At 40.9% G+C, this 15,406-nt stretch overlaps 1 protein-coding gene across 1 annotated transcript in view; it reads right to left on the reverse strand.

Moving 5' to 3' along the window:
* LOC117523810 (fibroblast growth factor receptor 2-like) overlaps positions 1-15,406 on the reverse strand; it is a 130,280-nt gene that overhangs the window by 59,052 nt on the left and 55,822 nt on the right. The window contains 3 exon segments of the mRNA XM_034185419.1: positions 1,128-1,272; positions 3,109-3,299; positions 12,161-12,284. Coding sequence (XP_034041310.1) covers positions 1,128-1,272; positions 3,109-3,299; positions 12,161-12,284 — 460 coding nt within the window.

Raw genomic sequence — 15,406 nt, forward strand, 5'->3', positions numbered from 1 at the left:
TGGTCCGGATTTACAGTGGGACTCAGTTGGCATGGGGCTAGTTAACCATCAGTCACTCTGCTGATTTTGTGTGTGTGCTGCTACAATGAGGTGCTTCATAATGCATGCACCTCCAAACCAAAAGTATCACATCTAGGCTCAAACCTCCCCCATGCTTTGGCTGTCCTGATCCAAAAACCTCTATGCACACACAATGGCCATGGCCCTGAAGAAGCATTAATGCATATGCAGCACATGGAGGGGACAACATATTACATATTACTCCCTGAGGAAATGGTTTGCCAGTGATCATGCTGCATTGTTGCAAACAAAACACAGCTATTATCTTATTACAGTTTTGTAGAAAGGCTGACATCATGGGCTGCGGAGTTCTAACATCATCCCATTTAATGTTCTGACGTGCCCAAACCTGCTTTTAACTCCAACTTTCTACTCTGAACTTCTTCAGACACTGACACTAGATTTTATGTCTTCAATCCTTTGGCATGCATAATTACAGGAAAGACACACGGCTCAGTTCAAACATAAGACACACAAAAGGACAAACGTTCACATGCATGACTAATTCACTGTGTTCAAAATTACTTTTGGCTCTGATACTTGAGAAAGCTAAGCCAACTGGAAGCGAATGTTGAGCTTTACCTTTCAGTCTTTATTTCACAGAGAAATAAGGACCACAAAGCAGCCAACTATCAGAGCCAGGAAAATGTTGGAGAACATTTGATGCGTTGAGTTGCAAGGCATGCATGAAATACAATTTATAGCTGCAGACATAAAATCTGAGTTCTTAGACATGCACAATCAAATCAGGAACAGCTACAGGAAGAAAGAGAAGGCAAATCCTCTGCTTGTTTTGGAGTTTGGAGAGACACCAGTGTCTCTGGGAGACCCAATACCATCTTAGTTAGCATAAGCTGTCAGCATATGAGCACTAATGTACAGTATGTGCTCCCCACCCATTTCCTTGGATGGTACTGGACCATTAACATAATCTAATAATTGTGTTTTAGACTCCAGATGGAGGACTGGCCTTCCACAGAGGTCAATGGAATGGCATAATCCAACAGATTTAGGCAAAGTTCAGGGGATTGAAAAGGGAAAACAGAGGACAATATGAGTGTGTATACCTGGAAGAACCGTCAACCAAGCAGTTTGAAAGGAGATCCCAATAGAATTACCAGCCAAGCATGTATACTCCCCAGCATCTTCAAATGTTACATTGGGCAAGTAGAGAACTTCTATCTCCTTATCTGTGGTGTTAACACCTGCGGTCTGGGAGAAAGAGAGGGGGAAAGGAAAGATAAGAGGAGAAAAGCAAGCAAAGATAGGCAGAAAAGTAACAGAGATAGAATAGGGAAAACAAAGAGAGGAAGAGAGAGAGAAACAAATGAGGCCCACAGTACCAAGAGAGAAGTAAGAGGCGGTGGATGTGTCTGTCGCTGAGGTTCCATTTGGAGCAAAGGATGGTGGTAATTTTCGTGGGTGGGGATCAGAGAGATTTATAAACAGAGGCATGAAAACATGGGAATACAGAACCAAAACACCAAAAAAAGAAACCCAAAATGCTCCCATCACCATACCAGCATAACCTGCTTCTATACGCAGGCGAGACTAATAATCCACTCATTGGTCATGCACACTCATCTACAGGAAGGACAAGCATGGAGAGCACTGCACTGCAACACTGTACACATCCAAACACAGCTTGTTGGAAAGCAGACAAGTAAAGACGGCCTCTCACTACACAACGACACAATGCACTCGTGCATTATTACCGCATTTCGGAAGAACCGAATAGCACAGAGGCGTTACTACTGGGTGTTTATGTGCATAATAGCAAACACAGAAATACATATATTGTACATATATTGTTGAATCCAGAATAGATGTGCACCTCTGTGTGGATCCCTCTGCTTGCAACAACACATAATGTGCATTATAGTATAAATTGCATACGCATATGGTTTGATCAATGCTCGAAATCCCAAGTTGAGGTCTCATCTCACTAAGAAGCGTGTTTCCAACAATGTGAGAGAAAATAAATCTATGAGATTTATATCAATGCTGGTAACAATCACTGCCTTAAAAAAATTCTGTGAACTTTTGTGAGAATAGTTGTGTAGAACACACTATATTGTTTTCAGAATTCTGTGTCACCATGTACCCGAACTTAAAAGCTGAACCACTAATAGTCATTTTGGCTGGAAAAAATGGTTTACACTGGTTGCACTTCATGATGCAACTGTGCATTCCATGGAGAAAAGCCAGGGGTGGCCTTGACCCTGGAACCTTCTGCTCTGGAAACAACTGCACTTAACTACTCGGCCACCACTGACTTAGTAAATATGAAATAAAAGCTTCACTCGTTTCCTGATGTATATAAAGATTCTTAAAGGTATCCAATTTGAAAAGTTACATTTGATTAACTGTGAAGGTAGAGTGTTAACGATGGATAGACTGAAGGAGAGACAGACAGAGTGGACAGAAATATGTCAGACACAAGCTGTGGCAGTGTTTGGGTTGCAGGTCCAACCAGTGCTTCCATGTCTGTGCCAAACAGCACTAAAAGGGGGCAGGTGAAACACAGGGGTGTAACATTTGTGAAGAAAAGGTCAGTGAACCCCAGGACTCCCAAGAGACCACCAGCAGGACCACCAGAGTGCAGCAGTTCAAGGAGGAACGCCAGGAACCCACATTGGGGAGGAGGGTCGTTCAGGCCTCAGGGTTACCTGGGATGACAGTCAGCCAGCCTGACTGGTTGGCCTCGCCTATATAATTGGAGACTTTACAGATATACTCTCCAGCATCATCTTCTGTCACGTTGGTGAGGGTGAGCACCTCCACGTCTGAGCTGTTAATACCTGAACGCTGAAACCCACACACATATATGCATGTAAAAACCTGACCAAAACAAGAACCAACAGAGGACACATGAATTTGTAACTACTACAGCTAAAGGGAATGGAACTATCGAGAAGGCACCACCAGGAGTCAGCGTGGAAAAGACCATTCAGTTGAAAATGAAGAAAACATGATGATTAGTTCCTGGAATTGATGTTGGAACCAGTCAAACACTACGCAAGAAGAGGGAAGAATGTATTTATTTACCTTTAGGACCTGTATGTAGGGGTGTCCATCAGGGCCGTACCGACTGCCATTCCGTGTGATGTGTTTCAGCCACTGGATATGAGGTTGGGCGTCGCTATACACCTTGCAGACAAAGCGGGCATCCTGGCCAACGTACACTGTGGTGTTGGCTGGCAGACCAGCCTGAAGAATAGGCCGGTGAGGTGACCGCTCTGTTGACAGTGAACGAAACATCAATCATTGACCTCCAGCCTGAGCGGGATGAACGTTACGTTATCACTGCTGTCACACTGTACAAAACAAACTCCAGTGTATGCTGTGGACCATTGCTGCAGTAACCCTTTACACCTAACATCTTGTTCTAAAGTCTCTGGAATTACACCAAGTTCAATCAAGTGAAGATAATGAGGAGCAAATTTAGCTTCTATATAAAGGGGAACAACACCCCCAAAACCACGAGTCACATAAAATTATTGCAGAATAACACATCAAAAAAAAGCTGGTTGGTTGTTCAACTGTCCTGCCAAATTTTGCTGATCAACTCCATTCATGACTCTATTTAAGGCTCAAGGCTCCAGCCCCCTGTGACCCTTCATTGGTGTAAGAGGTTGAAGATGAGTGAGTGAGTGAGCTTCCCGCTGATTTCTGGTGTTGCAGATAAATGACTTACAGTATCATGAGGACAAACTCATTAATGATGCATCGGATCAATTGAAATATCAACTTTGCTTTGCCTTTGTAATATCCTACAGATGTGTCTGCTACCAGCTGGATAGTTCAGGGATGCAGGATTGATAATAGGTTTGGAGCAGGTGTGGGTTTCAGTGAGAGAGACTGTTTCTGCACAAAACTGCACTAAATCAGAAGTAAACCACTTTCTGACTGTTTAACAGCAACAGTTATTTTCAAACTCAAATAACACAGTTACGGCAACACACAGCCCTGAAGGAATGATCTTGGATGAATTTAGCTGTGAAAGAAAAAGAAAATGAAGTAGACATTCAACCGATGTATGCAGTGAATGGGGGCTTTGAGAGAGAGAGAGAGTGTTTGCTGTAAACTGCACTTCACTACAAGGTGTAGTTGAAGATTATTTCTGATTGTTTTCTAAAACTCACATGGTCAGATATCCACACAGCTACATGTTAAAGATTTTGTTGATTTATTTCATTTCCCCAAAAAAGTCACAATAAAATAAAATGAATAATGCTGATGATAATAATAATAATAACAGTGTGTATCCGGTTGTTAAGTGTGATGTAACGCATCATGTGATTTTCAACTTCCGGCTCCAAACAAAAAAGGCGCGCTGTCATTAACATTGAGAACTGCACTGAGACGCTCTGATCAGGCTGCACTTACACTCTGATCAGGCTGCACACGGACAACAGCATTAACATGGCAACATAAAACTCTTTGTATATTGTGCCTAAAACTCTCCTGGATATATTAACTGGGTTTTTAGACGTTGTTACTGTGTTTGTTTTATGTAAAAATGTCAGACGCTCAGGTTGTTTCTCCGTTATTTTCAATGGGAGTTGCTGCGAGCTGTGATCACTTCCTGTTCATGTCGTTCAGGGAGAAAGTGAAGTTTGCACTTTAACGTCCTGTTTATTGTAATAAATATTTTTTATTAACAAACAGACATGTATATTTTACCTGTGCATAATAAAATATGTAAAGTAAAAGAAAAAAAAAGTTTTATTAAGTGTTCTGACCATAGAACCAGACGAATGCGGTTAACGGAGGTGGAGGCGGAGAAGGAAGGGACGGAGGTTTGTGCACACTGTAAACTAAACTTAAACTGTAAATCCTTAAAAGGATCAAACAGACGTAACTTTAATTGTAAACTTGGAGGTTTTTGGACCCGGAAACAGATTTATCATGTGATGCGTTACATCAGCGCTTAACAATTGGATATGATAACAATAACCTAAACAATTCATAAATACATTAAGACATTAAATTAACATAAAAAATTATGTAATTAACAGGAAATAAAAGGGTTGAGTTCTTCTAAGAATTGTTGAGGTCTAAGGTTCTGAAAACATTCTGGACTCACATGCCATTCCAACTCGCTATACAAACTTTGCTTAATTTCTTACTACCCTTGAAAAATGTCAGCTATGTAATTTATAAACCCTACCCAATCTAGAGCCCGTGGCTCCCGACGGGCAACGCGCTAGTATTCATTTAAGGGGACAATACAAAAATCTTTTGTTTCCCTTTCAGCCTCATACAGTTGAATGTGCAGGATTTATCTTTGCAGAAGCAGAAATGTGTTTTCTGTTTACGTAAATGTTCCCGCATTGCCTTGCTCTTATCTCGGGAGCATTTGGAGACTTCTCTCAAAACAATGACCTGAAAGTATCCTGAAATCCTGCAGCAGGAGACGTTTTGTAAAGTCAATTGCAGGTCATGCATGCAACTCAGGGGTTAAGTCAAAATAAGTGCTAGTCTTGGAAAGTGAAACACCTTCATCCCGCTCCTACGTCTCCAGTTATCTGCATTCTTTTACCAGCAAACATTTGGCCTACGAATCCAAACAGAGCAAGACCTGTGGAACAAAGCCCCCTTTCATGCACGACCCGGTCATCACCACCACACTGAGGAGCCCACCAACCCCCGCCTGATGCCCCTCCCACACACACACAAAGTGACATCAGCCCTGGGCGCTGCACTGAATTTCCAAAACATTGCCTTCAGGTAAGTGTGTGAGGTCGGGGGCGGGTCACGGGGGGCGCTCAGAGGGTGAGGTTCTGAGAAGAAGGCTACAAACTAGACTAATAATGGAGGACAAACAAGTCACAATTACAAGGGAAAAGTAATAATATTCCAGTGCCTGCCCTGACCATGCACTTTTCTGAACTCCATCAATCTCCTTCCTCCACATGTCTGGGGCTCATCTTGTTAATTTTCTCGATCACCCCATTTATCTCTTGCTCCATCCTTCAGATGACTTCTCACCCACTCGGCCTATTGTGGAGCAGGGTATGAATAAGTTTCTGAAGCCAAATGTCTCTTTGTAAAACCTGCGGAGAGACACAGGGCCCCATCTCAATGATCAACAGCACGCCGTCTATGATGCAAAAGCTTTGGGGGCATATCCAATCGCACAGTGCTATTTATGTGGAGAGTAGAGTAGAAAGTAAGGTACGATGGGGCTGAATGACGTGACCTAATTAATCCTCTGCAAAATCAACCAGAGTGTCATCTGTCATTTGCTTTAAGATAAAAGTGCACCAAGTACTTGAGAATGTGAAGTCAGAAGTGAGAAATGTTCAGCAATGCTCAGTGCAAGCAACAAAGACACAAACACAAAAACTCCTGTCAAAGTATCACAACCCTTAGCTGGAATAAGAAGGTTTAGAAAATGAATGAATGAACAAGTAGCACCAAATAATGAAAGTGTAGTGACTGATTTGAAACTTGGATGAGCATTTGTTGCATCCACTCCTATGTGCAAAGATTCATTCTCAGTATGCAGAATGTCTTCACTGATCGCTGGTCCATGCACCTCACATGCAAATTCCTGAATAAATAGAAGGATTGGGACAGACAACATGCTTCATCTGCAGCATTGTTCATGGTAAGACAAAAACTGTTCAATATGAAACAAAGGAAAAGTGCTAGTGACACCCAGCTGTGGTGTGCTCTGTCTGTGTGCAGGCGGGCACAGGCACAGACGAGATGAGATGAACGAGTTTCTGTTTTTTCTGCTAAGGCAGGAGTGTGTGACTAGTGTCTGGGATTTGTTTTTGTGTCAAAGTACAGCTTGTTATGGATCTTTCTGCTGTATTATCTGCTGTTTGGATTCCCCGTGGACACTGAATCTTCCATACAAGACACAGTTGTTAAAGTTTTGGGTTTTTACTTTTATTTTGTTGGTGTTTGCTATCAAGTCAGTGATATGGTATTGTGATGTACTAATGCACCTCCCTGTGAGACCCCCACCTAATGTGGATCTGACTGTTGATATTTCTGACTGTTGCTGACATAATTTGGGAACTCTTATACTTATTCAGCTGAACTTTTAAGTAAAAGTCACCTATACAGTTATCATCCTTTTCACTTATTGTATCTTATTTTATACTTTGTCTGTTTCAAGCATGATATCATGGTACCTGGTCAGACTTCACGGCAAAATCTTGAGCTCAGCATCTATTTTTCATAACTACTGAAATGTCAGAGCAGTTCATACTCAGGTTATTTGTGGTGGAACAGCTGCAGGGAATAGCAGTAACTGATGACTTTTTGTGTTGATATGTCATGTTCAACCTCTAATTTCCTGCTTTTAAACTCAGATAAAACTGAAGTTATTGTACTTGGCCCCACAAATCTTAGAAACATGGTGTCTAACCAGATCCTTACTGTGGATGGCATTACCCTGACCTCTAGTAATACTGTGAGAAATCTTGGAGTCATTTTTGATCAGGATATGTCATTCAAAGCGCATATTAAACAAATATGTAGGACTGCTTTTTTGCATTTACGCAATATCTCTAAAATCAGAAAGGTCTTGTCTCAGAGTGATGCTGAAAAACTAATTCATGCATTTATTTCCTCTAGGCTGGACTTTTGTAATTCATTATTATCAGGTTGTCCTAAAAGTTCCCTAAAAAGCCTTCAGTTAATTCAAAATGCTGCAGCTAGAGTACTGACGGGGACTAGAAGGAGAGAGCATATCTCACCCATATTGGCCTCTCTTCATTGGCTTCCTGTTAATTCTAGAATAGAATTTAAAATTCTTCTTCTTACTTATAAGGTTTTGAATAATCAGGTCCCATCTTATCTTAGGGACCTCGTAGTACCATATCACCCCAATAGAGCGCTTCGCTCTCAGACTGCAGGCTTACTTGTAGTTCCTAGGGTTTGTAAGAGTAGAATGGGAGGCAGAGCCTTCAGCTTTCAGGCTCCTCTCCTGTGGAACCAGCTCCCAATTCAGATCAGGGAGACAGACACCCTCTCTACTTTTAAGATTAGGCTTAAAACTTTCCTTTTTGCTAAAGCTTATAGTTAGGGCTGGATCAGGTGACCCTGAACCATCCCTTAGTTACGCTGCTATAGACGTAGACTGCTGGGGGGTTCCCATGATGCACTGTTTCTTTCTCTTTTTGCTCTGTATGCACCACTCTGCATTTAATCATTAGTGATCGATCTCTGCTCTCTTCCACAGCATGTCTTTTTCCTGGTTCTCTCCCTCAGCCCCAACCAGTCCCAGCAGAAGACTGCCCCTCCCTGAGCCTGGTTCTGCTGGAGGTTTCTTCCTGTTAAAAGGGAGTTTTCCTCCCCACTGTAGCCAAGTGCTTGCTCACAGGGGGTCGTTTTGACCGTTGGGGTTTTAGATAATTATTGTATGGCCTTGCCTTACAATATAAAGCGCCTTGGGGCAACTGTTTGTTGTGATTTGGCGCTATATAAAAAAAAATTGATTGATTGATTGATTGACTGATTCAAAAAAGATGAAAAAAAAATATTTTTTTTTCCAAATGAAATGTACTTTATCAGGCAGATACTCAAAAGTCTTATTTTCAAAACAGATGCAAAGTGACACTGTCAAGTTATATTACAGATATGTGCAATAAATTCCATGAACAAAAAAATGCAATAGTATTAAAAAACAAGACCTTCTGACGGGGTCTGAATGGACCCCAAATGTACAGATCAATAAGTTTCCTGATGTGTACTGTAGAGGGCTAACCCTCTGGGGTCCGAGGGGATTTTTTGGACAGTTCACTCGTCTGGCATAAATGTTTGATTATTGCTGTCAACAGCTCTCTCTGCATCCCACAATCAAGTTTTATGTCTCTTTTTTTCAGGACAACCTGTGCTTTCAGAATATATGTTTTTGTTATGTTTTATAAGTGTAATAAAGGTTTACAATCAGAAATAAGAAAGGAAAAAATAAAGCGAAAAATAATTTTCCACTCACATTTATTCAAAACACAGCAAACTATAATAAACAACTGTTTTGACACTTTATAAAGGTAATTTGAGGTCTTGTGTAAAAGTCTGTACAAAAAGGTTCAAATAATAAACACAAATGCACATTTTGAACAATATATACAAAATGGTCTATGCGTTTTGTTATTTTGATATGGTAAACAGTGCTTTACGCAGAGAAAGCAACAGAGTTATCCAGTAACATTCACATGCAAACTAGTGGAGCAATCCTGATAGTTACATACTCTTTGTTTGAGCACGTGAGATTGTCATCAGAGGCTCTCTGTATGCTCCGTCTCCTTTCACTTTCGCTGTGCGTAATGGTGCAGGATGCATTGGAATAGTATGTACTCATTGGAGCACCCAGGGGGCTATTCAAATGGGCCAACTAGTAACATATCACTCCTGAAAATGATCTTTGGCTTTTCACGTGAGGTAAATCTGCCCTACAATTGGATTTTGGAAAACCATGTGACGGTGAACCAATTCCGATTGGACACTCACATTGCGCATGTCATCACGCAGCTTCTATGAGGAGTACAAAAATGGCCAATGGCTGGCTCGAACGTCCGCGGAGTTAACTTTTCAGCAAAAGAAAGTTTCTATCTCATATCATTAAAAAGTTATTTATAATTTAGTAAAGCTTGGTCTTAGCTATCGTATATGACGGCGTCAGCCCCAGAGGGTTAAGCAGACTGGACTTTGATTAAAATGAAAATCAGCCATCTTCTGTAACTTCTAAAGAATATGATTCTCACTATATATATTATATTACAGCTACAGCAGAGGATATTAACCTTGCAGACATACGTTTACATATAGCTTTGATAAAACAATCAATGCTAGTTTACTGGTTCAACAAAATGATGCTTCACCTTGTAACTGTTAGAATGGCTTAAGCAGTGGGCCACCCCTCTGAATCTGGTCTGCTTGAGGTTTCTTCCTCAGTATCATCAGAGGTGAGTTTTTCCTTACTACTGTCGCCTGTATGCTTGCTCTAGGGGTTGGTAAGGTTAGACCTTACTTTTGTGAAGAGCCTTGAGGCAACTTTGTTGTTCATTAGACAGAAATGTGACATTGTCTACTGGTAAGGCAGTGATCCAGCACTATGACCTGCAAGCTGGTGCTGCTAACATAGTGCTGTAGTGCATTGGTGCCGTGGTTCTTGGGTCTGTTGCGACTCTGCGTTCATGTCTGTGCTTCCGTCTACTCATGGATGACTAGGACTGACACGTTCTGCCATCTGAAACAGAAATAATTGGTTCTGCAGCTGTCAATAGCTGATCCTGCAGGTCATTTGGGTGAAAAAGACTGATAAGACCAGCATTTTCTGTCTTCTCCCCCTCCTTTCTCCCCACTACACTGGAGCGATAAATTAGGAAAGAGGTTGCAGGGGGGCAGTGGCTGTGGAGCCAGACATGGAGGGGGCTTACTGCTGTGCAATAAAACAGAACCAAAAAAAAAGAAAAAATATGTGGTCTGGAGGGGAGCTTTAGCTGACTCCAGAGGGGAGCAGAGCAGGAGGCCTGGTTTGGGGAGTACTGCTGTGTTTGTGAGTGGACCTTCGTGTGTTTAGAAAGACTTAACTATTCTCCATCTGATGTAATGAAAACAAGACAACATTCCAACCATGGGACTTCTTTCTTGCAAGGAATCAGTAAGTAGCTTTGCATTATAGATTTGTGCAAAATTTAAGTGATATGTTCAGAATGTTGATAAAGCACAATTGCAAACTGACAGCAATTTCCACTGAGTGATGGAATGTGACTGCTGGGTTTAGTCCTCAAGCAATAATTTCCATTCCAGCGAGGCTCTCACAATAACTCCAATATTTCCAATAGTCAGTGTGACGGAAGGGTAAGTCCCGCTACATATTGCCATTTTGTTGACTTGTTGAATCCAGTATTGCTGTAACATCATCTCTTATAAAATTTAACAAGCTCTCCATCCCATACTCTGTCCACATGTACCACGCCATGTATTTTACAACTTCATGTAACTCTTTCTGTTTGCAGTTTGCAACCTGCATATGGCTTTTTCAAACTGACAGCAAAAGGACCTCATATGTGCATAAAAAAATTTTTCATGCAATTTTTTTTATTTTGAATTTATTATTTTGTGACATTCTTCTGAAATACACGTGTTTCTATTAAGTGCATTTCCAATTCGCTACTTCAAATTGTGCAGTTTGGAGGTTTGTGGAAACCCACCAGCTGACAGTGAATCTGCGCAGACTATTAACTCTGAAACATTTCATTACATCGAATCAAATTTCATTCAGCAGTGAGTGTTGCAGCTCTTCCTACTGCTGCTGTCTACAGCAAGCATAAATAACTTCAATAAAAATGGGCACGCAAACTGCAATGTCATTTGATTCTAACTGAAATCTGACAGTCACCAAAAAACTTTGTGTAATTCTACAGTTAGGTCATAGTTTGCCCACACAGAAGAACCCATCCCAATATCCCAAAATATAAAGATGCTCATCAGAAGAGATATGTGGAACTAGGACATTGACCTGTGGGGGACTACAGGTTCTAGATGTGGTCATTTGTACTACATACTGGGGACAGCTGACTTTTGGGGGAAATCTGTTTACAGTTATGCTACATTTTACTACTGACACAGAAAATTTCTTGGCTTTTCTGAAAGTCTTTATTGAAGGTTTAATCTGTTTCTAAAATTTTCTAAAATGAATTTTTGATGTCGATAAGCTTTTCTGAAGCTGCTCAATATTCCATCTAAAGAAATTCCGAATAACTCAGGTTTTCTATTTGCACTGTGACAGAGTTGATGGTGTTGAATCTGCTGTCTGGGATGTTGGAGGATGGACAGACTGATTAATTCTGTCAGGTCTGCAGCAACCTCACAGGCTTTTAATTTGAAATACAGGCTCTTATTGTGGCAGTGCGTATTGGTCTGATCAGCTTGCTGTTTTCACGACTTGAATCCTCATGAAAAAATACGTAACTATGCCAAAGGATGAAAGTCAGCTCTTTCTGGATTTCAGTTGATGATCCGGAGACACAAACACAGTACTGTCACTGTGGGAATTCATCTGTCCCGCCTCCACTCCACTCGTCCACAGCGCCCCCTCTGTGTATGCAAAGGATTTACGTGTGGTACTGACCTACTACATCCAGGGTGTAGGTGTGGTTGATGGATCCATATTCATTCTCCACCAGACACGTGTAGTTGCCTTTGTCCGACGGCACCACGCTCTCCATGATCAGGGTCCAGTGCTGGCTCCGCACCTGTGTGCAAGAGGCAGGGGTACTCATTAGGGGTGAACGGGAATTAAATCGCAGACAAGGGGGAAACTGCAGTACAGTGGAACACAATTCATAAGCTGATTCTGCCTGAATGACTGAGCAAGAACAAAATCTATTCCAGCACTGATGACTACTCAGTAAATACATCTTTTACAAATTCACAGCAACGGTTCACTGTAATTTGAGGGCAGCTTCTAAGAAATAAATAACGGTTTTCTGATATTTACTTTCATGCTACAAATTATAATTGCTGTAAATGCTGTTCATATTAGCTGACGATCCCGGATCAGCAGTGTTGTATAAAGTACCGGAAAATCACACTTAAGTAAAAGTACAGATACCCATTAAAAAAATGACTTTGGTAGAAGTTCAAGTCACTGATTGAAATGCTACTCAAGTAAAAGTCTTAAAGTATCTAGTATTTATTGTACTTAAGTAATGTACAACTAAATGTACTCAAGTATTGAAAGTAAAAGTACAAGTAAATGTTAATAATCAAAAACTGACTGATTTTTGGCTTGTAAATGACTGGTAGTATTAGTCACAATACTGAAAATTATGCACATTACACAAAAACACTTCAGAAACAAGGTTTCAAAAATTAAACGAGAGTAGGCTACTCACTAGGTGTTCACAGGAAACAGTTATTTATTTCTATATGTATTTATTTTCACTGTTACATGGTTTTATCTTTTCAGTTGTGTTTTGTTTCATTAGGTTCTTTTTGTCTCTTTCTCTAAAATTGTATTGTAACATTATTTGTCTATTATGTAGACTATTATTGTTGTTGCTATAATATATGAATAAAAATAAATTAAAAAAATTACAATTTAACTCTTTTACGACAACAAACACAAATCAACACAAACGTGCTTAATGCTAACTTTAACATTGAAATAGACATGCTAAGGTGTTAGCATCGGCCCCGTTTTTAAGTTATCAGCTGTGTCAGAAGACCATAACAGGTCGGTTTAACATAAAAATATTAAATATTATTCACAGACATATGCTCTTCAGGGTTTTAGCGGGAAAAAAATTAGGATAAAGCAAAATAAAATCCACGAATCATAGATCGAAGCACTGCTTCGACCTGCGAATCACTGCTTCAATTTGTTCAAGGTTCAATGCAAAGACGCGCTGCAGAAAAGTTCTGTAATCAATGTAGAGAAATGATAATTTTCCTGACAAACACCCCCCAAGTGCACAACTGCAAAAAAGGTTACCGGACATGTCTCATGACAAATCGGCCTTCGTTGCAGTCACTAGTAATCAGTGGTGTCTCTGGGTGAAAACACGACTTTTTTCATGTGTGTGTGCGTGTGTGTTTTTTTGTTTGTTTGTTTTCTTGTAACGAGTAATGGCATGGCGCATAGAAAATGTATCGCAGTAGAAGTATGCAATTAAGGTCAGAAATGTAGTGAAGTAAAAGTGAAAGTAAGCTGAATTTAAAAAAACTCAAGTAAAGTACAAAGTCTCCCAAAACATACTTAAGTACAGGAGTGAAGTATTTTTACTTCGTTACTATACAACACTGCGGATCAGTGGTTGAAGATGAATGAATGAATGAAATGGGATGCAGTGGAACACTGGTGATGTCTTCTCACAGGGCGTGTCAATAAAATATTTTAAGTACACGTTTGGACTGTTAGATGCACAATTATTGAACGTTCCCAATGTGTAATCTATTTATTTTATAAATCCCTATCCGGCAAAATCAACAATGGACTTACAAACAAACTGAACAGCCAACATATAACATATAAATGGGTCACGCTAGACAGTAAGCATGTTTACTGCCTGTACATGTTTACTACCTGTACACGTAAGTCATACTGGGGGTAAAAGTTGCAGAACCTCCCAAACAAGTAAAAAAAAAACATATATGCTGGAAAATGGGGTAACCATCTATATGTCCCGGACAGGTGATGGGTGGCGTCCCAGTTCACTGACAGTCCTCACCTGGATCCTGGGTAAATGTGCCACATGGTGATAGTTTGGCAGCTGATGCTCCCTCACACGCCTCATCTGAATCTCCATAAATAATCACTGCATGGTTCTCCATCTTTTGCATCCTAGGAAACCAACATTTCTCAACATTGCAACCAGTGAGTCAAAACTTCACACATTCTTGGGAAATGTTCGTTTTTCAGAATGCAAAAGATGAAGAACCATCCATTATGGTTCAGGCTCAGAACTTTTCAGTCACCCCCTAGTCACTTTAGTTCCAAGTTTGGCAAGTTTCCAGCCTGAAAGCAGCTGAACCCGAAAGACTTGGACGTTGATTTTCTTGCAGTGGTACCGGCATCACCATAAACCTCTGTCCATTGACCTGATGGCCCCATAAGCTTTTCACGTCTTTGGATCTCATCAGCCGTACCGATGGGTAATCCGGCTATGACATCCGGCAATAAGTCTCATGATGTCCCACACAGCTGCCTGACCATCCACCTGAGAGAAAATCAGTATGTCTCGCATGGAAGCCTGGTCAGTGTTCACGCTCACAGAGACACTTTAAGCTCCGATCACAATATGGTTTGATATTGTTACCAGAGATTCTGCAGAGCAAGAACTATTAGTGGAACAGTTTGAAGCCCGTCTCTGTGACCTCCATCTCACTGTTATCACAACCCCGCCCTGCACGGTACAAACACACAGTTATTCATCATCATTTGCACTGAACAGTTTCACCTGTGTGCGGAATCTACAGGTGTGAGCGAACAACAGCGTTCCTGTCAGTGCGCTACTTGTACAGGCTGACAGCTCCTACAATGAGCAGATTAGGCCACAGGGCTGGGCTCGGCCACAGCTTCTGTCCAACATTCAGGGACAAAATAAATGAAAGAGAGAGAGAAACTATGGGAGCACTCATTAAAGGGCACAGCTCTGCCAAGACAGGCAAGAGGTTCCCACAGCCACGAGGAAAAAGAGCTACGATTTTAACACACGCCAAAAGCCAGTTGTTAAAGTTGTGCTTTCTCACTCCGTCTGCCAATGAAACTGGGCAGAGGTTATGTTTGTTTGTGAACAGCTTGTAACTGCCTGTAATTTTTCATATATTTTTATGAAATTTTTACAGAGGATTCATATCTTGATAGGCAAGAACT

The sequence above is a fragment of the Thalassophryne amazonica genome, chromosome 13, assembly GCF_902500255.1.
Source record: "Thalassophryne amazonica chromosome 13, fThaAma1.1, whole genome shotgun sequence".
Taxonomy (NCBI): Eukaryota; Metazoa; Chordata; class Actinopteri; order Batrachoidiformes; family Batrachoididae; genus Thalassophryne; species Thalassophryne amazonica.